General features: G+C 38.9%; 1 protein-coding gene across 30 annotated transcripts in view; it reads left to right on the top strand.

Moving 5' to 3' along the window:
* ADAM22 (ADAM metallopeptidase domain 22) overlaps positions 1–27921 on the top strand; it is a 232637-nt gene that overhangs the window by 167563 nt on the left and 37153 nt on the right. For all 30 annotated transcript variants that reach the window (XM_082692347.1, XM_082692344.1, XM_082692343.1 and 27 more), the window contains exons 15-24: positions 3566–3665; positions 6205–6276; positions 6493–6585; positions 9382–9462; positions 12205–12255; positions 12479–12542; positions 16201–16306; positions 18356–18475; positions 21932–22100; positions 24936–25050. In XM_082692347.1, the coding sequence (XP_082548473.1) occupies positions 3566–3665; positions 6205–6276; positions 6493–6585; positions 9382–9462; positions 12205–12255; positions 12479–12542; positions 16201–16306; positions 18356–18475; positions 21932–22100; positions 24936–25050 (971 nt within the window). The remainder of the gene's footprint in view (positions 1–3565; positions 3666–6204; positions 6277–6492; positions 6586–9381; positions 9463–12204; positions 12256–12478; positions 12543–16200; positions 16307–18355; positions 18476–21931; positions 22101–24935; positions 25051–27921) is intronic.

Below are 27921 nucleotides of genomic sequence, written 5' to 3'. Positions count from 1 at the left end.
AGGGACAGCTTTTTCTTCATGGCTTACCTACTAATTGTCTTTTCTTTTGTCTCTTCAATTCCAGTTAAATAGGTTGTAAACAATAGTGTGCTGGTAAACTGATTCTCAAAATCAAAAACAAGAAAAGAGCCTGGATTTTTAGCTTGCTCTGATTTTTGTGATGTAAATACTCCTACAGGGGCTGATTTCAAGCTACCAGTAGTATGTCACTGAGCAAGGAGTGGGGAAGAGATCTATTTCCTCTCTGCTCCCAAAAGGTTTTCTGTACCCTTCACACACTATCAGGGTCCAATCTTGTATTTATTTTTTCTTAGTAAATTGTACAACCATTCCTTTCATGCCACACTCATCACTACTCCTTACCCTCAACTTCTATTATCTTGAGCTTTTATTGTGTTAATGACATTCCAGACATCCAAACAACTTTCAGCTTCCCTCTCTCCCTCCTGAACTTCTTTTCCATCATCATTGAAAAGACATAAAGAGTAGAAGAGTGAAACCTTGTATATACCATCACTCGGCCTAAAAAAAATACCACTTACGTAGTTAAATCCCCCTTGTGTTCTCTCTTGTTGCTCCCCAACCCCAGCCAAAGTCACTGTGTCTTGAACTTGGTTCAAATTAGTCCCAAGTCCCTTTTAATACTTTTATTGTTCATATGTGTATGTTGAAGTAATACATAGCATTGCTTTGCATGTTTTTAGTTTATGTGAGTCATACCATATGTAGTCTTCTGTGATTCGCTATTTTTGATCTTTATATTTGTAAGATTTATCCATGCTGTTAATACACAGCTCTGGTCTTTGAATGTATACAGCACAAATTCCTCCATTCTCCTCTTCATGCACATGAATCATACCATTTTCCTGCTCTGAAATTTTATTGAGTCTCTGTTATCTGAAGAATTAGGTTTGGAGTTCTTCCTTCAGTATTTGGATATGCATAATCTTTCTTCAGGCTCATTTATAACTTCATTTTCCACTGCTGTGGATGGTTGGTTTGCTTATTATGATAGTAAGACAGGGGTTTCCAGGTTTTTTGATTTTCTAGCCATAATCCTACATGGATTTTAAGCTTCTTAAAAATTTGCTCACCATGAATGTACATTAATTTCCAACCTCCTTTGATTCCTTTGATACATTCTTTTCATTTGGGATTCTCATTTCTCTCCAACCATGTTTCTAGCCATTTGAGATTTGTTATAATTTTAACACCTACATTGTCATTTAATTCCATATAGTCCTTGTGCTTTGCCTCACCAATTAGTTGTAAATTTTTGATGATTACATCTTACACTAGTACATACTTCTGTTTGACCTCATACCATAATCCCTTGACACACTTGATTTTCAATAAATATTTATTGATATTTGCATTTTGAACTCCTCTAAGAAATACATGATAAGGAAGATAAATGATAGAGGGAATGTATCTGGAAACATGTATTAAAATATTTTTCAAAATATCTTTGGACTTCATGTTTAGTAATAAAAGGGAACAGTAAACGTCTTTTTCCATAGTTGTAATTTTCTAATACTTACTAAATTCCAAGCTAGTGGTTCTTGTCTTTTGAAAGTTACGTAATATGTTATGTTCGATTATTCTGCTTAATTATTAAAAACAAAATTTTACAGGCCATCTACCTAGACTAAGTGTAATGTGTAGCAAAATCAGAAATGTGCATAGCTCTTGCATTGGAACTGCTCTTACATCAAATAGGTGTGTGCAGGAGAAAAGCTTTTTAAAGAAAACATTGCCTGGCGTGATGCTCTATGTCATTTGAGCTATGTCACACACCATGTAACAGTACTAATTATCGATGTGATTTTCCTGGGGGCACTTACCCTCTCATTTCTACTTTGTGAAGTCTCTGCTTACTGCTACATGTTGGAAAGCACATAGAAAAGCACATTGAAATTAATACCAGCCCTACTTAAAGGTATAAAGATTAAAATTTTGAGAAAGCATTGAATATAATAGATACATTATCCTGCAAAAAAGAAGTTTTCTTGAAGAGCCTAGGGAGATTTCTGCTTTCAGGTGTTCAAAGAGCCTTGGCACTTAGTCATCTTATTTGATACAGGTCACCATAAAGAAGTGTGTGTGACACAGTGAAAGCAAGAGCAATCCACAAATTCCTATTGTTGACATATAGAAAGAAAGAAGGCAGATGAAATGAAGGAAGTGAAATAAGTCAGATTAATGTAAGCCAAGAATACCTTTATTTGGCATGAAACACTTGAGAAATTAGCTTAGGGTGAATAATCACTGTAAATTCTGTTCATTGATTCACAAAGCATTAGTCCCTGTGCTAGAAAGAAGTAGGGATATAAGTGCACATAGTACATAAAGGCTGGTGGGAGAGACTTTATAAAAACTCCTCGTTATCTTTTATAAAAGCTCAATGTAAAACAATTTTTGAAAAACACAGAAAATTAAATTTTTGTCCTTAAAATTTTCCTTTTTAAAGTACTACTAATCAGTATTTTTTTTTCCATTTTTATTATTCTTTTGTAAACTTTGGATCTTGTATATATCATTATTTATTTTGTAGTGAGCATTATATAGTCAGCATTTCTGAGTATTTTTCAATACTATGATTATTAATAATTCACTGGTATTCTGTTTTATTAATATATCACAGTTAACAGTTTTCTTCTAAACATTTACATGATTTTCATAGCATTTGCTATTACAAATCATGCTACTGTAAATTACTTTGTATATATAGGTAGTCATTTCCTCAAGAAAAAATTCTTGAAGTAGAATTACTAGATTCAAGGATATTTCCCATTTTGAAGGTTCTTAATACATATAGCCAAACTGCTTTTCTTCTGCTCCTTTATTACTTTTTCTTTGTTTTTGTTATACTTTTTTTTTTTTTTTTAACATAATCTTAAACTTAAGAAAAGTTGCAGGAATAGTAACAGAGAACCTTTTCGTCCTCTGAATCATCAGTTGCTAGCTTGGTACCCTATCCCAAACCCCTCAGTGTGCATTGCCTAGAAACAAGTGCATCCTCCTATAAAACCACAATGCAACCAATAGAATGATCTACTTCTTCGCTCTCACTCAGGATTAGCTCTGTATTTCAGAAATGCCATTAACAGATGCTTCAGAATCAAGCATCACATTTAATTTTTATGTCTTTTACCTTCCTTCAGTCTGAAACAGTCCCTCAGTTTTTCTTTGACTTTCATGACTTTGACACATTCGTAGATTATAAATCAGTTATTTTATAAAATGTCCTGCAGTTTGGAATCCAGTTTTTATATTTAAGAAAAACTCATTATTCCTATGCTCTTTGATTAAAAATACAGGTATGTGTGTGTTTCTTTTGAACGTATATGCTAATAATGAATGGCCCATTGCTACTATTAGTCACCAAGTGAAGAATTTAGAAATACACTGGTAGAATCAAAGTCTTATGGATTTAAAACAAATGCTGACATAGTGGAATTTATTCTATCACTTTTAAGAATAATGTTACAATTTTAACAATGTTCAAGACTGGCATACAGATAAGGGAGACTTAAGTTACACCCAGTTAATGCTTTTCTTACAGGTATTATCTTCCTAAAAAGTTCACCCAGTGTAATATTGAAGAGTATCATGACTTTCTGAATAGTGGAGGTGGTGCCTGCCTTTTCAACAAACCTTCTAAGGTACTAAGTGTGATTAGAGTTATTAGTTATTGATCTTTCTGAGGTATTATAAATGTAAATTTCTAGCCATTGGCTCTTACAAAAAGAAAACTTTCCAGCTTGGCATATATGTCCATATGCTAGTTATGCAAAATATCTGCATTGTGAGTCAGCTTTAGGGGCGCCTGGGTGGCTCAGTCATTGAGCATCTGCCTTCAGCTCAGGTCATGATCCCAGGGTCCTGGGGTCCAGCCCTGCATCAGGCTCCCTGCTCAGCCAGAAGGCTGGTTTTCTCTCCCACTCCCCCTGCTTTTGTACCCTCTCTCGCTGTCCCTCTCTCTGTCAAATAAATAAATAAAATCTTAAAAAATAATAATAAAGGCAGCTTTAAAGCAAGTTGGGGGAAGGGCACCAGGAGAAGGGAAGAGAATCTCAAGCTGACTCCTTGCTGAGCACGGAGCTTGGCACCGGGCTCCATCCCAGCATCCCAGGATCCTGACCTGAGCTGAAGTCAAGAGTCGAATGCTCAAGCACCTGAGCCACCCAGGCACCCCAGCTTTTTGAGCTATTGTGATGGGAATAGAAAGCAGGTAGAAATAATACTGTGTTTTCCAAAAAATGATTAGCTTGCAAAGATGGTTTCACTTGCCTTTCTCTGTCATTCTCTTGGTTCGTTTTTTTGTTTGTTTGTATATGTAACCACAACTCATACTGATAGAAAGGGGGCATTTCTCCCCCTCATTACTCCGTACCACTGCCTTTTAGGATAAGCAATATGATTAAAATTAGTATTACTTCTCAGTATGAAACCCAAGGCTGCTTAAAGCAGAAAAGGAAAAAACTCTTCGTGTGCTTAGACTTTGTCATAGGACTTTCCAATTTGCAGAGCAAACTCTGGTTACAGACTTGAAAGCAGGTCTTCCTCGCTCATTTGAAAGCCTGCATGTTAAGGCAGAATGCTTTGTTCTTGTTTATTATGTGAACTGTTCCGTGCTTCTGGGCACCACAGTGGTGTGTGGCATTGCCTTTATCCTCATTTATCTAGTCTCATTCTCTGTCTATTCCAGTAGAATTTAGGAAGTGTATCACATTGCTTTGAAGAGCAAAGTGACAATTTTGAAGACTCTTTGCAGAAGTTTCAGAAGGGACATTTGAACTAACTCCCTGCTGCTATAAATGAAAAACAGCTGAAGTCTCTTTATGAAAATAACAGCTTATTCTGGGCTCCGAGTAAAAGAATAAGTGGATTTTTTTACCTGGATGAGTTTTAGTTTTGGCTTTCAAAGCTGTCTCATTAATTATGATCCCTTTCAGCTGAAAACAGAATCTAGCGGTGTATTGATTATTTTGTAGGAGAGGAGAGAATATTTGAAATCGGGTGGGGATTTTGTTGTCATTGCTGCTGCTTTTTTTTTTTTTTTTTTTAATTGTTATTTCCCCCTTCTAGTTAGTTAAGAAAGTGTGTTTCGGGATGTGTGTCTGTTGATAGGTGTGTGTTCCATTCCATTCTATCTTATGTAAACTTTGATGAACTTCTGAATGAATATTATATAACTGGGATATAGCAGCTACTTACTAATTTTACCTATCACCGTAAGATAAGTTATGCTCTAAAGATAATGGAAATGATGGAGAGATAAAAAATAAAATAGTCTTGGAGTGCCTGGGTGGTTCAGTCAGTTAAGCCTCTGCCTTCGGCTCAGGTCATGATCTCAGGGTCCTGGGATTGAGCCCCGCATCAGGCTCTATGCTCAGCAGGAGCCTGCTTCCCCTTCTCTCTCTGCCTGCCTCTCTGCCTACTTGTGATCTCTCTGTGTCAAAATAAATAAATAAAATTTTTAAAAAATAGTCTTAAAATGTATTCTTGTACAGGCTTAAAGTTGTTTCCATCTCTGGGGCCAGTTATTATTACTGTGTTCCGCAAAACTGTGTTAATTGGAGAAGCTATATTTTATGTTAAATAAATCAGTGGATTTATTAATTTTTGTGTTTTCCTAATAGTCTATGAAATAGCTTGCTATCTCACAAGGATATATAGTTGCTAAAGAGCTTTCACAGATGACTGAACTTGAGCTTCACAGCAGTTTGTGATGTAGATGGGAAGCTAATATTATTATTATTTTTGCTTTAAATATTAAAGCTCTTAGGCTCTGAGATGACAAGCCTTTTGCCCAAGCTAAGTACCTGAGCCAAGATTTGAACCCACACTTTTTGTCTCCAAATCCCTTGCTTCCTGCTTGAAATGAAATTTTAAATCAGTTTGGCATGGGTTCAGTCAATGGTCAGATCATCTTTTATTTCAGTGGCATTTACTGGAATCCATATGCATATTACATATGTAAATATAGTTAAATCTGAAATGGAAAGAAAAGTACACACTTTTGTTCTCAAGTTCCCAGTTCTGAAGTTCTAAAGTTACACCTTTGCAGAAAAAGAAAAATATACTTGGAAATGACTGACGGGTATATCAGATATGTAGTTGTGGTGTTCATGGTTTTTTATATGGTCTTTGATCTTGATTTGTGCATATTTTAGTTCCCTTTTTGGTTTCATCTCACAGCTTCTTGATCCTCCTGAGTGTGGCAATGGCTTCATTGAAACCGGAGAGGAGTGTGATTGTGGGACCCCCGCAGTAAGTCTCTGGGTGTTTTGATTTTTTTTTTTTTAGGTTATTCAAGGTCATTCCAGGTCCACTCACTGAAACTATTGTTATGTCTGGAAATTTCATAGGATATATGAAAGAAAGATTATTATTGGGGGGGCTATACATTTATTTAAAAAATATATCCTAGTAGTTTTAGAAAATGACCCCATTTTCTGATGTTTTGAAAATATTTCTATTCCTTAGGAGTGTGTCCTTGAAGGAGCAGAGTGTTGTAAGAAATGCACCTTGACTCAGGACTCTCAATGCAGTGATGGTCTTTGTTGTAAAAAGTGCAAGGTAAATAAATGTTGAGTAATGACTACGTATTTGATTAACTCCGTAAGGTTAGGCAAATATGCTGTAATAACAATAGTAGTGCGTAACATATTAAGACTGAGTTGCCAGGTGCTTCACAGGATGCTCACAAAATCTTGTGAAGTGTATTACTTTTTTTTTTTTTTTAATCCCTGACAGTTGAGAACACTAAGGCGAGCACTGGGTAAATGGTTGCCCAGGGTCTTGTCCCAAGTAAGTCAGAGAGCTGGGTCCTGAACTTGGTTAATTTCCCCAGCTCGTCTTCTCATTACCACTTACCTGAGGAGCATGCACATTTCTTTTAAAGCCAAGTGGATATTCAACAGATTCTTCCTTTCTTGCTGCTCTTCTTGGTGTAATTTATTGTATTAGTTGTTGAAGGAGTAGAAGCTATACTTTTAGACTTGATAACATGTTACAGGTATTACCATGCATGAGGTTTTAGAATGCACCTTTAGGCACATGGTTTTCATCCTCCTAATAGCATCCCATACCTGTCCCCACATATTTAAGCCTTAACATCATGACTAAAAGTTATCTGAGGCTTACCTATTTCAAATAAATAAATCTCTTTTTTCTCTTCTCATATAAAATCTGGCACAAGGTTCTACATTAGCTGTTGTGAAGTGTAGGATCCATGTCCGTATGTACACTTCAGGGGGTTAGTGCCTGTGACTTACCCAGTAATTGGGACAAGTTCTTATTAAATATTTGTTGAATGAATAAATAAATATGCACAACACTCTCTTACTGATTATTCGCTGATGGACTGTCTTTAGTCTAATGAGTTAAGGGAGAGTGGGATATGAATCTATCATAGTCAATGTCTACTGAGTGCCAGAGATTGTGCTGAGCACTTCTGATTTATCTCATCATGTGTCTGGTTTTCTCAGTCCTGGCAGTGTTGACATTTTTGGCTGGATGCTTGTTTCGTTTTGAGGGTGTGTCTTGTATATTGTTAAATTATTTAGAAAATCCCTGACTTCTACCCACTAGATACAAGCACCACCCCTCCCAGTCGTGACAACCAAAAATATTTCCAGACATTGCCCAGTGTCCCCTTAGGAGCAAAATCCCTGCTGAGACGACTGTCATGGATGATGACGCCACCACACGTTTGGGAGAGGCACCATTACCCTTTTTTCCAACTGAGCAATCCCGGTCTCATGGAAGTGGTATAACCTGCATATGCTCGTTCAGCTATTAAGGAATAGATGTGATGTGTCATCCCAGATCTGGCAGCAGTCTCTGTTGTTTCTCCTTTACTGCTGTGTCTCTGGCAGCTTTTTAAGACAAGCAAGGCACTGGCGAGATCTCTGAAAGCACTCTCTGAAAAGGAAGGATTAGGTGCACCTGGGTGGCTCAGTAGGTTAAGCCTCTGCCTTCAGCTCAGGTCATGATCTCAGGGTCCTGGGATGGAGCCTCGCATTGGGCTCTCTGCTCAGCGGGGAGCCTGCTTCCTCCTCTCTCTCTGCCTGCCTCTCTGCCTACTTGTGATCTCTATCTGTCAAATAAATAGATAAAATCTTTGTCTCTCTGTGAAATAAATAAATGAAAGCTTTTTTAAAAAAATTAAAAAGGAGGATTAAATCGAATACACAACAGACATTTTAAGACTTCATTTGCATCATCTGTTTAGTCTCTCAGCCTCTCTGCCTGTATCAGAAGGGTCCCCAATCATTTATTTTTAATCTTTGATGTTTTAGGTCTGCCCGCTTGTAAAATGCCACTTTTATTTTGATGGATAGAATTAGGCTTTTTGTGGTATGAACATTTCAGGGAACAAGTACACGAAAATAGAATGACAAGAAAATGTCATGATTTTAACTATCAAACAAAGTTAGCTGCAGCAATTCCAGTCAAGTAAGAGGTTTTGACCACTTTCTCTATCCTGTACCCCCTGTTGCTGCCCCCATCCTAAACTCCTGGAGGAACCAGAGGCAGGATAGTGAAATGAAGGAGGGGGAATAGAAAAATACACTGAGAGGCACGCCTGGGTGGCTCAGTGGGCTAAGCCTCTGCCTTCAGCTCAGGTCATGGTCTCAGGGTCCTGCGATTGAGCCCTGCATCAGGCTCTCTGCTCAGCGGGGAGCCTGCTTCCCCCTCTCTCTCTGCCTGCCTCTCTGCCTACTTGTGATAAATAAATAGTTAAAATCTTTTAAAAAACTTATTTGTAACTCCTACACTTACAAGGAATATTTGAGGTAGTTGAAATTAGGCAAGAGAAAAAAGAAAAGAGAAAAAAACCCTCCCATGTGCAGGTACAAATAATAGAAACATTAGACGAGAATTAAAAGACCATGCCTTAGACCTGTAATGAAGCAGGAGATAAAGGACCATATGGGAGGAAATCGCTTTGCCAGGAAATCTAACTTTTGCAATTCAGCCTAGAATGTAACGTTCAGACTCTTGGCAGTTGAGATAAAAGAGAGTAAAAGGATGAATGTGCCAGTAAGAATGAAGAGTAAAGTGAAAATCCAAAACCTTTTTTGGGAGGACGAATTACTAGAACTTGGAAAGACTTGTCCTTCTGGGGAGATGGATCTTCCAGACCGATCCTATTTTAGCAGACATCTCAAGACTTCTGTGTGATGACTACGCAGATGATTTCATACACGATTAAATGAACATTTCCTTCAGTCATGTGGTTTTCAGAGACTACCATCTTAAAATTACTTGCAATATTCCTATCTGAAAATAGTCATTTTGGGTTTTTGGGGGATGATACCACAAGAGATTTCTTTGGCAATTTTGCACATCGATTTTTGTTCATTTTAGTTTCAGCCCATGGGGACCGTGTGCCGAGAAGCAGTAAACGATTGCGATATTCGTGAAACGTGCTCAGGAAATTCAAGTCAGGTAATTTACAGAATCGTTACTCTAAACCTGACGGGAAAGAGCAGGGGTAGCTATGTTGCACTGGCGCCCTGAGGCAAAACGTGAAGGGACACGATGTCATGTCTTTTTCACATCAGTTCTCATTCTCTCTTTATTCTCAGGGATTTCAGTTTCAGTAATCAAAGTTTGAGCAGAAGTGCAGCGTCATTTTGTCTCAGTGTTCAAGTAACCTCAGACTGCTTGTGTGCCTTAACTGTTTTGTTTTTGTTTTGAGTAGAGAGTGGGAGGCATTGCTTTTTGTCCTATTTTCTCTCCGGTTGGTGGAAACAGGAGCCAGTCAAAACAGAGAGACCCACAGAGCCCTGAGTTCTGAGTTGGAGTCTGTTCTTAGGTTTTGACACTTTTATTCTGAGAACACTGCATGACCTCACCCATTAATAACTGCTCTTGAATTTAATGTCATGTGGTTGGGAATGGAGAAGATGGGGAAACTGATAAACTTTGGTGAGGGCTCATAGGTTTCACATGGTCATTATATACACAGGCAGTCCTCAGTCTGCAGGGTAGTGTAAGGCCATAACAATGACTGTGCAAGCTGAAATCATGTAAGGGCTTCTTGATAATCAATGCGAAAAATTATAATTGTTCTGTGCTCTTTAAAAAATGTTGTCAGCCTATTAAAACCTCTCTGACTCTTGGTTTTAAGCGAATAGGGAAATGAAAAAATGAACAGACTTATTTCGCATACTAAAAACAGAAACATTGAGAATTACAAGTTTTTTTTCTTTGTAAAATCCTCATCAGGAGTAGTTTGGGCTGTACACTCCTTCTGGCCACAAACCTCAGGACCCATAGTAAGCATCTTCTCTATGCCGTATTGAATTGATTCCCTTCTAAGTTTGGATCAGCTTTCAACATTTTATCCTTTGCATTTTCAATGTCATGAAATATCTCCAAGAGATGTGATGGTGTGAATGTGAGGTGTTTTTTGTTTTTTGTTTTTTGTTTTTGCCAAGTAGCAGTATCAACATGCCCAGTCAGTGATTTTTTTGCTGTGACTCAATTTACGTTTGATTTGAATTTCACTTCTAAGGTCATCATTTTTCATTTCTTTCCTTTCCTGCATTTTTATCTTTGCTGGCCAATTCCCTCTTATGATTATCCAGTTTTATAAAATGTCACGTGCTATTATTACCCAGAGACAGAGAGAGGCAACACACCTACACCTTTGTTGTTGGTGGACTAAATGAACACGGACAGTGATCAGTCACTGGCAGACTTTGCAAGAAGTGACAAGATGAGTCACTGACCATGATTAGTAACTGTTAGATACCTAGTGATCATGGACTGAAGGGCTAGTAGCAAACTGCGTGCTGTGTGCCATTACTCACAGTTAATACACTGTGGTAACTGAAATTGCAACTGTGTTGTTGGGGTACTGATGTCATTTCACAAAACCATGGCATTTGTGTGTATTGGAACTATGCAAAGCAAGGACAGCCTACATGTTTTTCTTTTAGAGAAGAGGGATTCAGTAGTGGTATACCTGCATTAATCATAAGAATGTTTTGCTTTAAAGGTAGTCATCCTAAGAGACTAGAGATCTTTCATGTGAAAGTATTTTCTTTTCTTACCGTCTAATTAGCATTGTTTTTCTGAGCTAACACTTAGTGATGATGAGGATATGATGAATGATTACCTTGTGTTCCTGGAAGGAAAGTATATTAGAGCGACTTCTTTGGAATGTGATTATACCATAAGCAGGAGTTTTAAAACAGATTCCAAAATCCAGAGATGATGTACAAAGATGCTCTTGTTGAATTAGTTGTAACAGCATAAACTGGAGATAGTTGGAAGTGAGTATTGTAGTACATTGGCCTGTTAGCTCAGTGCAGGATATTATAGCTATTAAGGATGATACTTACAAACAAGCCTGTTATGACCTGAAAAATTCATGTGATGAAAAAGTAAAGGGAAGAAGCAGGATATAAAATGTTGTCTGTAATTTGATCATATACCCATACTTAAAAAATCAAATTTTATAGAAAAAGGTAGGGAAAAAATATACCAAAATATAAAAAATTATTGTCTTGGGTGGTAAGAACATGAGAAACTTTGTCTTTCTTTCTTTCTTTTTTTTTTTTTTTACATTTCCTAACTTTTCTCAAGTGATATATAATTATTATAAAAATAAAACAATGTATAATAAATTTTGAAATACTGTTTATTAAGAATGCTTTGCAATTTTCTGCAGTTGCTACAAGGGAAAAGCAGGGCTATAAAGGATGTTTTTTTTCTAATGTGCCCAAGGTGGACTTCTGCTCAGGAGGCATTTTAAGAGTAAGGGCCGTGGTGCTTCTCATGGTAAAAAAGAGGAGGCTGGTTATTTATCCATTTATGTTGGCATCCTCCTTGCTTTTGTTTTGTGCTCTTGTTTTTCTTGCTCTGAAGAACAGTGTATCTTTATAAAGCAAGATGCTCCGAAATGTTAGGGTTGGCTGTCCGTTCTTTTTATTTGCTAATGGGTGATCAACTTTTTGCCTCTGATAGATCCATATTTTTAGGGGAAAGTGCACTAATTGTTGTATTTCCTTTTGTTTCCTCTTGATCTCTTTTGTTTTTATTTTCAGATGTTTTAAGAGACTTAGCCATACTATCAGACTTTTATTTTTTAAAAAAAAAGAGAAAGAAAACGTTACAGGGATTAGCTCAGCTGGATATTTTGCTGTGCATTTGGTTCATCGTTCTGTTTTCATTTCCTAGTGTGCCCCAAATATTCATAAAATGGATGGATATTCATGTGATGGTGTTCAGGTAGGTTACTTCATCTTTACCTAAACCTTTCATGTGTGCCAGCATGAAAGAAATACTGAAATCTTACCAAAATAGGAAAACCAGTTTAAATGTTTTGTAATCAGTTCTGAAGATAAAAGGTTTATAATGCTCATCTACTAGTTCTCCCAGTCATATTTTCTTTTTTTCAGTGATCCAGCAAAGCAGACATTGCATCGTTAATAGGTTTGCTTTTCCATTTTAGGGGATTTGCTTTGGAGGAAGATGTAAAACCAGGGATAGGCAATGCAAATACATCTGGGGGCAAAGTAAGTAAATAGCGTGGCTTGATCCTTTTCAAAGTATGATATCAGGTCAAAGGACATCTGAAATGGAAGTAAATTTTCAACCACTTTATGACTGGGGGAATTCTCAAAGACACTGAAGGTCTTAGTAGGGGCACTTAAAAAAATTTTTTTTGATATGTAATTTATTTTATTATTATGTTCAGTTAGCTACTGTATAATACATTATTAATTTTCGATGTAGTGATCAATGATTTATGCATTGCCTGTAACAGCCAGTGCTCATTATGACACGTGCCTTCCTCAGTCCCCATCACCCGGCTCTCCCGTCCCTCTGAAAGACCCGCGGATCCCCTTACCCAAGAATCCAACACTGCCACTGGATGCAATCAGCAAGAGGTTTATTATCACGCAGGTACCGGCGGGTGGTCGGTAGCTCCGGCTAACCGAACACACCGACCGGAGTGAAGCAGGGTCTTTTATAGGAAGGTACAAACAAGTTTTGGGTGGGGCGCAACTGATTGGTGGATAGTTTGAACTTGTGAAAAAGGCATACCTGGAGTCTGCTGATTGGCTCTGGGGACCCGCGCGCGAAGAGAGAGGCGGGAAGGGGGAGCAAGCTGATTGGTTATGAGGGCCCGCGGGCGCGAAGGGAGAGGCGGGAGAGGGGAACAAGAAGGGGGAAGGGAGGAATGCCATCATGGCGTCTCTATTATTTCTATAAGCCAAGCGGTTACAGAAAGGCAAAAGAGCAATTAATAAGCAATTAATCACACAATTAATAACCTAGTCTTATATCTAAAGGCCAGCGGTTTACAGAAAAGCAAACAAGCGGATAGTTATTCTATTTGTCTACTAAGGGAGGGGGCTTTCCAGGGTAGGGGTCTTTCACCTCCACCCTGGAAAACAGTATGGAGGTTCCGCAAGATGTTAAAAGTAGAGCTGCCCTGGGTGGCTCAGTGTGTTAAAGCCTCTGCCTTCGGCTCAGGTCATGATCTCAGGCTCCTGGGATCGAGCCCCACAATGGCTCTCTGCTCAGTGGGGAACCTGCTTCCTTCTCTCTCTCTCCGCCTGCCTCTCTGCTTACTTGTGGTCTCTCTCTGTCAAATAAATAAATAAAATCTTTAAAAAAAAGAAAAAAGTAGAGCTGCCCTGCAACCCAGCAATTGCACTACTGGGTATTTACCCCAAAGATACTGATGTAGTGAAAACAAGGGGCATATGCACCCCAGTGTTCAGAACAGCAATGTCCACAACCAAACTGTGGAAGGAGCAGAGCTGTCCTTCAACAGACAGATGGATAAAGATGTGGTCCATTTGTACAATGCACTATTACTCAGCCATCAGAAAGGATGAATACCCATGATTTGCATCCACATGGATGGAACTGGAAGGTATTATGCTAAGTGAAATAAGTCAAGCAAAGAAAAACAATTATCATACAATTTCACTCCTAAGTGGAACTTAAGAAATAGCCTGGAGGACCATATGGGGAAGGGAGGGAAAACTGAAGGGGGGAGAAATCAGAGAGGGAGACAAACCATGAGAGACTATTGATTCTGGGAAACAAACGGAGTTGGAGCACTTTTGTGGAATTAGAGAAAAGCATTTTTGTGAAGACACTTGGTTAGTTGGTTGTGTAAGGGCCTATTTAGCCAGAGCAGGCCCCACCTCTGTGGAACTGCAGTTTTGTTGTTTATGTGGTAAAACTTAAATTGACGCTGCCCCCGCCCCCGCCCCCAGGGAACTTACTTAAAAGCAAGTAGGGAAACCTGTTCCTGATAACAAAGCCCAAATACAAGGGTGGGTCAGGTCAGGTAGAGATAACAGAGCCCAGATGCAGGGATGAGTGGGGCGGGTGGAAACATCCAATCAGTGGGGCAGGCATTCTGTCTCCCTAGCTACCAAGGAGTGTGGGCCCCACCTTTTGGCCACCTTTTGGGCACCAATTCTGACCAAGGTGATAGGCTAGTTCAAATAGCTACTATGGGGTGAATTATAGAGTTCAATTGGCCACCCGTGTGTGACCTAAGATGACTGTGCAGCTTTCTATGTGTGTTGCAATCTCATTGGCCACCTGTGTGTGGCCAGGCTCAACCACGTGGTCTTTGCTCTATAAAAGTTAGTCTTTGAGGCGGGGAGGGATCACCCTCTCTGAAAGGGGCGGCCGGACCTGTTGGTTTGATTCTTGATGCTTGGTGCGAAATAAAGCTTTGCTTGACCTTCGCTTTGTATCAGTCTCGCTCCTTTGACCATGGACCCATTATTGGGGAACCCAACACTGGGGACCCACCAGTTGTACCTTTGGACAAGAAAGAAAGTGCCTTTGCTGCCCAACAAATGAAGCATGTGCAGCCTGGAGAATAGAGCAAACCCGGATTTCAGATCCACTTACACTTCTCTTAGCTGAATGTCCTTAAGCTAAATCTGTACAACCATATGGGATGGGCATGGACCCTAGGAAGGGCATCCTTGGCCTCGTACTGTAGCAGCTTATCTAGAGTTGCTTTTTCTTCCTCAACTCTCTCTCTTGAAGTCTAGCTGGTTTTCCTAATTACAGGGGACCTTCTGCTGAGGTAGGTGTGCACATCAGAAGAAAATTTTAATGTTACTGCTTTCAAAGCTTGTCAGACATTTGGAGGGAAATATATAATATTTATATCTAAAATATATTATTTAAATTATATTTCTGTTTAAATGTATATTTAAATATTGTGCCATATATTTTTTGGGAAGGAATTTCTGCTTTAAACTCTTTCAGAAGACAGTTTGTATTAGGAAGTAAGCTATAAAGATAATCTTTAATTATCACAAATCGTGGCTACATTTTCTCTGAGAGGGCAGGTGTATGTCCTCTTCTGAGTAATTGGAGAATGGGGGAAAATACAGAAATACAGGTTTGTACTTTGAACAAAGAGATACAGTTTTGGCTTACAGCAAGAAGTAGGAAAAAAAAAACCCTGATTATTTTTTAACGTGATTTTTTAAAAAAAAATATACACAAACAGTTGTCTTTTGATTAATTTGCAGAAGTCATTTTGCTCTAACTCCTGGACAGTTCCATCAACCATCCTTGGCTTTAGTCAAAACAAAGTCCTGACAAATTTGCTGATGTAGCTTAAAATGTTATTTGTCTATCTTGGCTTTAGCATGAATTCAAGCTTGTCTAAAGACAGAATAAAATTAAATTGTTTTTTAATATTTGTTGAGAATTAGTAAACAAGATGAGAAATTATACTCCTGTTTCTTGAATCTTTAATTATAGTGTGTAGTTATTTTAATAAACTTGTCATTATGATTAATAGAAGTTGCCAAGTAAGAAATTTGTACCTTACATTTGGCACAGAGATTAAAATGTGGAGTGTTTATTCTGGGAACAATTTGGTAGCATCTTCCCCTCCTTATTGGCCACATTCTGAGGAGTGTTGTTCTTGAAACCTCAATCCGATCCCAGATCTACATAGATCTGTTTTCCAGATTTCCAGTGAGCAGTCATGAGGAGTGTAGCTGAGTTGTGGGTATTGTGGTAAAGGACAACTCTTGGGAACCATGGGTACAGTTTTTGGGATTGGCACCATTGTCAGGAGGAAGAGTCCATAAAGGGCTCCTTTTCCCTTACTGTAAACCTTTTGAGCAGCTCACATGTTAAATCCCTCACTGATAGAAAACTGTTCTGCTTCAGAGGTGATGGCATCGGACAAATACTGCTATGAGAAACTGAATATCGAAGGGACAGAGAAGGGTAACTGTGGGAAAGACAAAGACACGTGGATACAATGCAACAAACGGTGAGACCTAGAAGTTTGCACAGAGTTTATCCCTTAGTTAATTGCAAATACTACTTTCGGAGCCCCCAGGACCTTCCTGTTCACAGCATCACAGAGCCTTCTGCTGCCTGCTTTGTTCCTCTTTTCCCAGCATTCCAGCTCCACCTTGCAGAAGAGTCCTGAATCTTAACATGGATGCTGACCCCTCACCCAAGGCTCAGGTCACCCTTGCAGGTGCCTCAGGACTTTCTCACCTAGAAGGCGCCTGCTTGCATTTCAAAAGCAACAGAAATTAAAGCCAGGAGACTATATACTCTATTAACTGTCTCTGACTTTACTAAGCCACCATTTTTGTCGAAGGTCCTCATATTCTCACTGTCCTTCAGTTTAGAAGCCTCGCAATGGTCCTTGACTCCACCATCCCTCTGACACGTTGTCCAGACACCAGATCACAGCCACTTGTCTTAACTGATCTCTTCATTTCCTTTCCTATTGCACTGCTGCAGTTAAGACCCATATTAATTCTTCAGCTGTTACAAAGGCCTCTTAAGAGTATCTTAAACCAGGAGTCCCTAGCATGCTGCCCTCAGAATATTCATCTGCTGAATTGTTTTGAGTTTTAGTTCTTCGTTCAAATTTCACTGGTCACACGTACCTAATGGTAAGAAGAATGCCCAACATTTCCTGGGTACACACCGTCTTACAGTTTACATAAGCTATATTATTTAGTCTTTACGGCAGTTCTCATTTTATGGAGGAAAAACTGAGGCACAGTTCATTCATTTGACCAAGGTCATCTCGCTAGGTACAGTGGATGCAGAAGTAGAATGTGGCAGTCTGATTTCAGGACTCTCCCTGAGCACCCTGTGGCATGTCCTGCTGTCTTGTTTAATGAATGAAATGGAACGTTAGCTTGACCCTTTATATCCTCCTCAGTTTGTCCTCAACCTTCATTTTTTTGTTTTCTTCTTCTTACTCCCAAATTCTAGCAAACCTTGTCATTCCTCACCCATGCCTTGTGTGCTCCCATCTCCATCCCACTGCGTGAGCTGCTCATTCCTTCCAAAGCACCCTCTATCCTCACTCCATCACCAGTCACCGTCCACTTGGACAACACTGTATAAATTGTTTCTGGATTTACTCTAGGAATGAATCATTTTCCTCTTCTCTGAATCCCCACAGTCTTTCGTACTATTATTATGGCCCTTGTTCCCTCCCTGCCCCTTTTTATCGTTGTTGATGTGTGCGGTTTCTCTTCTCATCTGAGTCTATTGCCTTGACCGTGTCTTTTTTCCTTTTATATCCTAAAGTACTTAGTAATTTCCATGCACATAAATGACACTTATAAAAATGTTGAATATCTCTTCTGTGTTAAGAAAGCATTTTTGTTTGCGATAGAGTCAACAAAATGATATAACCTTTAAAATTATTTTTTAAGGATGAATTAATGTATTTTTCTATGTTGATGATAAATATAAGTTCTAATTTTTCTCTTTATCTTAAGCTTAATATTTTCTTATATAATCTTGCTAGCCCACTAATCATTCTTGATAAGATATTTATTAGTGTATGTTTGTTTATTATCTATATTAGTAATTAAAAATATGCTAGATATAGTGCAGTATTTAATACCACTGGAAATATTTTATATGTTAAATTTGAATTGTATGTGGTAGTTGGGGGAATAGTGGAATATATTGAAAAAGGGATCACGAGTCTTTCTGACTGAGTATCTATTATATATATAAGATTCTTTAATTCTGGGACAACAGGTTGAAGAAAGAGCTGTCTTCCAAAAGAGTACCCATCCAAAGGTCATTTATTCAGTTGTCAAATATTAAAAAAAAAAAAAAATTTAGCATATCCAGTGGTCTGTTCTAGGAAGGAGATTCTGATCTAAAATAAGTCATTTTGGTGGATAATTTCCTTTAGAGAAATACCTGAACTAATGGACAGTAAAGGAAAAGCTAAAAAACAAGCACTAAAATGAGATAAGATTATTGTTCTAACTGTACATGGCTTGTCCTCTCTTTGGGGAAAAAAGCAAATAATTGGTATCTTTTAACACAGGGATGTGCTTTGTGGTTACCTTTTATGCACCAACATTGGTAATATCCCCAGGCTTGGAGAACTTGATGGTGAAATCACATCTACTTTGGTTGTGCAGCAGGGAAAGACATTAAACTGCAGGTAATCATCTCCCGCATTCTCTGGGAACATTGGTCAACTTACTTTGAGGAGTCCTGCATAGGGTTACTTTATTTTTTTCAGTTCCATGTGTGTTAGCAGGCGGGAACAGAATCTAGTCTGTAGGGGAGACCAAGTAAATCCTGACAGTAAAGGGCTGAAAAGAAGATAAGAATTAGTTGACTGTGGTTGTTAGAGTTCTGTTTAATGGGTCAGGAATATCTTGTAAGGTTTAGTTTGCATTTCACTCCTACTAAGGAAAACCAGTCAGAACTCCTGGTTAAGTCAATAGGTTAAATATACGTGATCTTCTTTTACTCCCTTCTGAAACCCCACTAAAATGACCCTAACTGGTTTTTTTTTTAGAATTCATGTATTCACAGGGCGGTCGAGAAAGGAAGAGGAGAAAACAGCAACAAAATTTGGAAGAGTGGAGAGCGAATGGATGTGTGGCAAATGATTGTCAAAATTAAGAAAGCTGAATTCCTAAATCAGTAATGGGGAATATTGGAGAGCTATCCTGGTATATAAAGTCATTTCCCCAAAGGCTCAAAAATTGGCAGCATCAGCTACTTCTGGAAGACAGAGTAAAGGTTTCGGGGACAGAGAAGGGCTAAAATAAAGAAGATAGTTGAAAGTCTGCCAACAGATCACTTCCTGACTCACCTAAACTGGGGATCCCTCACCCTCCTATGGAAGATTTGAGCTTTACATTCTACAGATAATCAAACAGGTTTCCAAACTGAAGAACAGCTGGCAAAATTGATATCAGGGTCGACCAGCCTCATCAATGTTCAGCCAGAAATCCCTAAAATTTCCTATCACTTACCTCATTTCTCAAATCAAATATGAGCACTGAAGAACAGCTGGCAAAATTGATGTCAGGGTCGACCAGCCTCATCAATGTTCAGCCAGAAATCCCTAAAATTTCCTATCACTTACCTCATTTCTCAAATCAAATATGAGCACTTTATCAGACACATGAAGAAAGGCTCTAACACACATAACATACATGCATACACACACATACACAAAAAGATAAAAACAACCAGAAGAAAAGGCACCTGTCGATAAGAATAGAATGCTATTTTTTAAAACAGATGAAGAACATTCATAGAAACAAATGCTGTTGGAATTAAAAATATGGAGGTAGATATTAAACCCAGTAGTTGAAATTATCTCCCAGAAAGTAGAGCATAAAGCAGGAAAGGAGTGAAATGTAGAGAAAACCTCACCAAACTGGAATACAAAGGATAAACAGGGAAAAGAACAGAGAAGAAATCGTCAGTGAGTGACTGAGATTGTCTACAAAGGATGGACTTGAGTTTTTACGTCGACAGGCTGACCGTGTGCAGGTTCCATGAGTGAACTCAGAGGCACATCTAAACATATCATTATGCAACATCAGAACCTTAGGACAAAGAAAAGAACCCCAAATGTTTTCAGAGAGGAGGGAGAAAAAGCATCAGTCTTGGGATCTATCAGCAGGAGCCCTGGGAACCAGCAGACGATGGAGAACCTGATTTCTGAACTAAGTTCCGAACCCAGGTGAACTATCAATCGAGTGTAAAGGGAGAAAATGGACACACTTTTAGATATGCAGATTTCCCTGCAAATGTACTCCCCTAAACCCTTTCTCAGGAAGCTATTAGAAATTGTGCTCCACTCAAATGAAAGTGTAAGCTAAGAAAGGGAAAGGCTGGGCACATAGGAAACAAGATACCCACCATGAAGAGTCAGGGCACTCCTCCAGTGAACGATGTGGGGAAACCCCAGACACTACAGTTTTGCACAAGATACAGCAGACAGCCAGGTCAGACAGGAACAGGGTACACTCCAGATAGAAACTCCAGGAGACATTTCTGCAGGAGGAAGAACTGGTGCTCAGATACATCTTGGGGATTTGGGGATCAGCTGAGTTTGATTAATTTTGCATTAGTGAAAAATTCTTAGAAAAGTAGGCAGGAAGACAACAAACAAGAGACTTGCTAATCTGAGGGAACATGAAAAGTTGTACAGGAAAAGAAAAGGTTTAATTATGGCATGCTGTATTACAGAACTGAATAACATTTACATAATCCTGATAGTGTGCATTTTTGTTATTGATTTGAGTATTGATTAAACCAAATTTATGATGGGAGGATAGGAGAAAGATACAAATTTTCAAATTTCATTGAGGGAAGTCAGTTGGTAGTATCTGAAATGGAAAAATAAAAAATAGTAACACAAATTCTTAATTAAAGAATTTATAAATAACAAAAGAATCAGTTAAAAGTAGAAAGTGGTTTCCTACAGGGAGGGATATATGGTGGAGGAGGGGGCTCTAAACCACTTTATTGAATTAAAAAAAAAAAGATTTATCTGTTTGACTCTTTGAAATAGATGCATGTGTCATTTTGTTAAAAATAAAGAGAAAGAATGGAGAAAGAATGCCATTGATATGGCATCATTGACTAAATTACGGTTTTACATTTTAGCTGTGTTCTGTTTTATTTATTCCTATATAGTAGTTAGGCTTGCTGTATTGAATAGTAAAGTTAATCATATAACTATTCTCAAATATAATTTTCAAATTAACAATCTTTTGGGGAAATGTAAACATAAACCAATTCTCATCCTTCTTCGAAACATGTTTGAAATCTTGAAACCTACCTACTTCTCAAACCAAATACTAGTAATAATGGCTTACTTGACTTGTACATGATAGCCAAGGCAAAATGATAAAGCTATTTCAATTCAGGCCTTTTTTATAATAATGCTTAAATCCTAAAATATAGCAATATCTCTGAAAGAATTACATCAAAAGGAACACCTGGGTGGCTCAGTTGGTTAAGCCGATGCCTTGGGCTCAGGTCATGATCCCAGAGTCCTGGGATCAAGTCCTGCATATGGGGCTCCTTGCTCAGCAGGAGAGCCTGCTTCACTCTCTGCCTCTTTTGCCACTCTGCCTGCTTGTGCGCTCTCCCTGTCTCTCTCTGACAAATAAATAAACAAAATCTTTAAAAAAAAAAAAAAAGGAATTAGATTAAAAGATTCAATTGCTTTCTCCATTTAGAGGTTGAAATGGTTATGCTCTTGGTTTTTATTAGATAATAAATAGAAAAATAGAAAAAGTATTATTGCCCACTTTTTCGTTTAATTTAACTTGGTGTTTTTTAGTGAGAGAGAGAGAGAAAGAGCATGTGCATTCAAGCATGGGGAAGAAGCAGAAGAAGAGGAAGAGAGAGAATACCAAGTAAGCTCCACACTTAGCCCAATAGGCTCAGTCTCACCACCCTGAGGTCACAACCTGAGCTGAACTCAAGAGTCCGACACTTAACCCACTTTAATCTTTAAGCAGATTCTATCTTCCAGAAGTAGCTGATGCTGCCAATTTTTGAGCCTTTGAGGAAATCCTCAGATTCTCAAAATGAATGTGAATTAATGGAATCCTATTTTCTTTTTGTTCTCTGTTTTTAGTGGTGGGCATGTGAAGCTCGAAGAAGATGTAGATCTTGGCTATGTGGAAGATGGGACACCTTGTGGTCCCCAAATGATGTGCTTAGAACATAGGTGTCTTCCTGTGGCTTCTTTCAACTTTAGTACTTGCTTAAGCAATAAAGAAGGCACTGTTTGTTCAGGAAATGGAGTAAGTATTCAGTACCTTGCCATGGGGAAACTCCTGTATTCACAGAAAGAGATATGACCCTAATCTGCTTATTTTGTAAAAACGGAAAACGTGCTTATCCATGTTTCTAGCTGGCATGTAAACAGTTACTTGGTCATAGTCATTAGACTGTTTCTATTGTATAATCTGTACGAGCCTGGGAATAAGAAAAAGCATAATCTTCCTAATCAAATTCTCCTATCATATAATGCCAGTTTTCTACAAATGATCTGGGAGAGAGATTTTAATAAACTGTAATGGGATTTTTTTTAAAGGGTGTAAAAAGGGACATTGGCCACAATATTTAATGACTGGTGTTGTCCAGATACTGAGCAATTAGAACAGATCATAAATACCTTCTGTAGCCACACTAGGTGCCTATCAGCTGAGGATAGCTCCTAGAAGTAAAAACTGAACGAGTCAGGGAAATGTTTATCACAGATGAATGGAAAGAATGGCATTGCTTAAAGGACTAAATTCTACCCTTCCAGTCACATATCTGATAGTGCAGGTCCTATATATGTAAGTTTCTAAGTTAGATAAAAGTGCTGTGATGGTGATCACAGTTTGGTCATTTTCTATTAAGACTTCTTATACTAATAAAGTCATTTTTGCCTCTGTTTCTTTTGGCATGCACTATGTTGTTTTTTGTTTGTTTGTTTGTTTGTTTGTTTACCCTACCTTGATTCTTTGCTTGAACTGGTCATATTATCCATTTGAGGTAAAGGATCCCTGTCTTGAAGTTGTGAGCCTTTCAATTCTGGTCATTCCATGCAGATCCTCCAGGGATATGCCAAGGATTTTCTTAGGGAGGTCTTACCAATTGTAACTCTTTGCCAAAGGATAGGAGTTCTTAATGGCAAGTGAAAATAGAGAAGGCATAGAGTAAGTAGTTCTGCTGCTGTAAAGAGGTCTGCTAAGTCTTCTTTCTTGAATAAGTGAGGAGATGTTAAGGGGAAATGCTTTTTGGGAGGAAAAGGCAAAAACAATCAAATTACTTCTTGATCATTCATGCTATGGATAACAATGTCTTCTTCATCTAGAAATCCCGTATATAACACAGAGACCAAAGTTTTGTTAGTAGAGTTTTGTTAATAAAATATTTGTTTAATGAATGAATAAAAGTGATAGACACAAGTAATTCAGGTGGCAAATGTCATCCAAATCATTTGCAGTAATTATGCATAATACAGAGACATTACATCCTATGTATTTTTAGTTCACAGTAACTCTATATATATGACACAAATTAAAATGAGAATACAGTAGATAATGTCTAAGCACTGTACATTGTGTGGTTAAGAGTATGGGCTTGGAATCAGACGGTCTGAGTTTGAATCCCATCTCTGTTTCTTCCTGAGTAAGATTTGGCAACTTATTTAGCCTATGTGTGATTTGATTGATTCTCCTGTAAAACGAGAAGAAGAAGAGTATTGTCTGCTTTACAGGATTTTTGTGAATAATTAGTGAGTTAATACTTGTAACTTATATTTAATACTTAAAACAATGCCTGGGCATAATGAGTGTTGGATAAATGTTTTTGCTCAGACTCTCTTGCGACACAGGACACTCGTGTCACCGTCCTTGTAACTGTGTCACTGTTGTGTGACGTGGAAACAGAGAGTTGGAGGAGCCAGTTGACCTGGCTAAAATCCATTGACAAGAAGGGTAAAAGTGGCACCCACACTTGGGCCTTTTGACTTTAAACCTAAACCTTTTCTTCCTGCATATTTGCCAGTCTGCAGAGATTTACTGATTTGAAATCTACATTTTCTTAACCATATTTTATAGTTACATTTAGCATGGGTGTATGGCATAGATCAGACAGAAGATAGAAAGTGATCCAGTGACAGTCCTGCCCCCTGAACAACTTCTCTGATGTTAAACCTAACTGAATTCTCCCCTACTTCCCACTCCATTTAAAGTATAAGATCTAGGTATCGATTCTTTTTCCTGGACGTATAAGTGAAGATAGATTATTTATTTATGTATTTATTTATTTTAAAGATTTATTTATTTATTTATTTGATAGAGAGAGAGAGAGATCACAAGTAGGCAAAGAGGCAGGCAGAGAGAGAGGAAGGGAAGCAGTCTCCCTGCTGAGCAGAGAGCCCGATGTGGGACTCGATCCCAGGACCCTGAGATCATGACCCGAGCCGAAGGCAGCGGCCCAACCCACTGAGCCACCCAGGCGCCCCGAAGATAGATTATTATCTTACCATTTTTTAAAAATTTGGTGCCATTTTATGTGAAAATTTTTCCTGACATTTTGTTTGAAGGGTTGGGGGTTTCCATGACACGGAAGTCATTTCTCTCTAGCTTGGGTTGAGGTGCTGGGGCTCTTGCTTTGTGAGACTTTCTTCTTAGACCAATCAGGCCTTCCCTCTTTTTTGTTGGATTGCTCTTTATCTTTTTTGCTTCCTAAAAGATGAATAAAATATTGGTATAAAGACCGTTTCTTTGGAAGAAACTTTTCTATTGGGTACTTGGCAAATGATTGTACTTCTGCTTAGTTTTAAAACTCTCCCTCCTATAAAATTTAAGTTAATGAAATACAAAACAATTTCATTGATTTTTTTTTTAGACCGTAAATTTATTTTCCCTGAAACATTCATTACTCCCTTGGGTCTAACGACTGATCTCTAGAAAATATTATTTTAGTTCCTTGAAAAAGAAATAAGGAAATTAGTCTTAAGAAGAAAGTACTGAGTTTTTCAGCACCATCAAATTCTAGGCATCTAATAGAAGTCAGTGCTTATATTTCACGCTTCTGTATCAGAAGGCTGACCTGTGCTCTTGATTGATTGTGGATTTCAGGTTTGCAGTAATGAACTGAAGTGTGTTTGTAACAGACACTGGATTGGTGCCGACTGCAGCACATACTTCCCTCACAATGATGACACAAAGACTGGCATAACTCTGTCTGGCAATGGTAGGTACTTGATTTCCTGCCATTACATAGTTTTTGTACATAACAAAAGAGAACTGCTCTTTAGGTAGTTTCACTTAGATTATTTTTGTAGCTCAAATATAGTATATAGCTGGCATCCACAGTATGAAACTGGTGTTTTCCATTAAATTATAATCATGTGTAATATCAAATATAACTTAGTCTACTGATTTAGCATTATCTTTGTCCTACTGAGATTTTTCAAGTGTTCTGTTTTGGGGGGAAGTGTGACAACAAAAACTAGCATTTCTTTTCTTTTTTTGTATTTCTTTTTTTTTTTTTTTTAAGATTTCATTTATTTGTTTGACAGAGAGGCAGGCAGAGAGAGGGGGGGTGTAGAGGAGCAGCAGGCTCCCCGCTGAGCAGAGAGCCCAATGTGGGACTCGATCCCAGGACCCTGGCATCATGACCCAAACTGAAGGCAGCGGCTTAACCCACTGAGCTACCCAGGCACCCCACTAGCATTTCTTTTAAACAAAGAAAGTGGTCCTAAGGTTTCTTAACTGTCTGAATTTAAGGGGAAAATTTTATATTTGGGGATTGAATACTTAGAAAAAAAACAATTGAAGAGCTGGTTTATTTTTTTAAAATTTTATTTATTTATGAGGGAGAAAGATAGCAAAAGAGCTCATGAGTGGGAACAGGGAGGCAGAGGGAGAGGGAGAAGCAGGCTCCCCACTGAGCAGAGAGCCTGACCCAGAACTGGATGCCAGGACCCCGGGATTATGACCTGAGCTGAAGGCAGATACTTAACTGACTGAGCCACCCAGGTGCCTCTGAAGAATTGATTTTTAAATATGTTGTTGGCTTTAATATTTTTAATTACAGAATCTCATGTCTGTTCAACCCCATTTCTATAGCCTGTACTGTAGGTAATTCTAGAAGTAGTAACCTTGGCCGGGGTGCCTGGAGCGGGATTAAGGACATAGATCATAAACAACAGGTGCAGAATAAAAGCTAGAGTGGCCCAAATGGAGAAGCAGAGATTAAATGCAAATGGTCCTAAGAACACATGGCCTGGAGGTAGATGCCCCCTATTTAAACTGTTCTTTCATTTTTCATGATTGAGTATTCTACACTGATTAATGCTCAAACCCTGAAGTCCATTCACCTCCCTGTTCATTGTGATATCCAGACAGGTTAAAAATCTTAGCCACGGTGACCTTAGCAAGGAAGGTCAAAGAATGATGAAGATTCTGGGGTCCTCAGTCTCAGCAAGGACAGTCCGGAGCTGCTTTTAGCAGTTAATGCAGAGATGAGGCTATTCAGGTCTGTGGATTTGAGTGACTTGTCAGAAGTCATAGCATTACTTAGAAATAACCAGGCTAAGCATCCGAGTTTATTGATCCCTGTTAAAATTGTTGGAAGAAAAAGAAGAAAAGACAAATATGCTAGGCCTTAGAGTAGCAAAACCGCTGTGCCCCAGGGGGTCCTCGGGCATCTGCGTCCCCCAATCCCACAGAGGACGCGTGCGGGGTGGGCTCTGCCGGCTTCCTCAGATGCCCTGCTGTAGGACACAACTTACCGAGGGCTCCCAGACAGGCAGGCTGACACCTCTGTCATGGGGATTTGCAGTCTGTCCCAGTTGTTGATATCCAGAAGGATGTTTCGGGAATGCAGCGGCCGACAGAGATCTGAGCTGCTCTGAGTGAAACAGATCTGGGTGACTTAAGAATCTGGTATAAATCATGATCAGCAAAGCAACTAGGCCTCTGATCTGTCTTTTCTGCTCCTGGGCCCGCCATTGAATTTCTTGACAAAGCCTTTGACTTACCGGGCCACTCACACTGCCCTGATTCCCCTAAGGATTCCATCTCTGCCTTTCTACAGCAGATGCTGACACAGCACTGTCATTACGGAGTCCAGAGCTCCTGCCTTGCCTTGGCCCTCTGCTGGTCTGCTGCCACCTGGCCTTCATGCCCAACCAGCCCCAGTCTCCTGCTCACCACACGCTCTCTTTTCCTTTGGTTTTCCTTCCTATTTTCCTTCTCGAGGATGCCACAGCCACCATTATGAAGACTGGGAACTACAAGCCCAGTGCTGTTATTATCTATCATCTGAGCACTGAGTGAATAAATCCATAGACACATTTTCCTTCTCAAGGAACTTATATTTGAGAGACAAAATACCATACATACAACTGAGAGTGATAAGGACCTTACATTAGTTGTCAGGATGGACTGAGATAGACAGTCACATTTCTGGAATTCTGAGCAAGATGTCAGGGTCAAAATGAAATGGATTTCTACAAGTTGCTATTCCCAGTGTACTAGGACAACATAGTAGGGTCACCTCTGTTTTTATTTTTTACTCTTCCTTCTTGAAGTTCAGGGACCTCATCTTATTTTTCAGAAAATTACATGGGAAATTAAACAGTGCAAAATGTACTGGGACAAGAATGAAAAGGGAATATAGACAAAGAATTATGTAAACAAATAATTGATGTGGATAGCTAAGTAATGGTTTGGTTTTTCATCCTTTTATTTTATTTATAATAAAATCTTTAAAATAAAGATTTTATTTATTTATTTGACAGAGAGAGATCAGGAGTAGGCCGAAAGGCAGGCAGAGAGAGGGGGGGAAGCAGGCTCCCCTCCAAGCAGGGAAGCCCGACGTGGGGCTCGATCTCAGGACCCTGAGATCACAACCTGGGCCGAAGGCAGAGGCCTAACCCACTGAGTCACCCAGGCACCTGATTTTTTGTCCTTTTAAAAGAACACCCACTTTTGGGGTGCCAGGGTAGCTCAGTGGGTTAAAGCCTCTGCCTTTGGCTTGGGTTGATCTCAGGGTCTTGGAAACGAACCCTTCATCAGGCTCTCTGCTCAATGGGGAGCCTGCTTCCCTATCTCTCTC

Source organism: Mustela nivalis (assembly GCF_964662115.1).
Source record: "Mustela nivalis genome assembly, chromosome: 12".
In the NCBI taxonomy this organism is placed as follows: domain Eukaryota; kingdom Metazoa; phylum Chordata; class Mammalia; order Carnivora; family Mustelidae; genus Mustela; species Mustela nivalis.
Note: the sequence above shows the minus strand (reverse complement) of the source record. Positions and strands in the feature narration are given on the sequence as shown.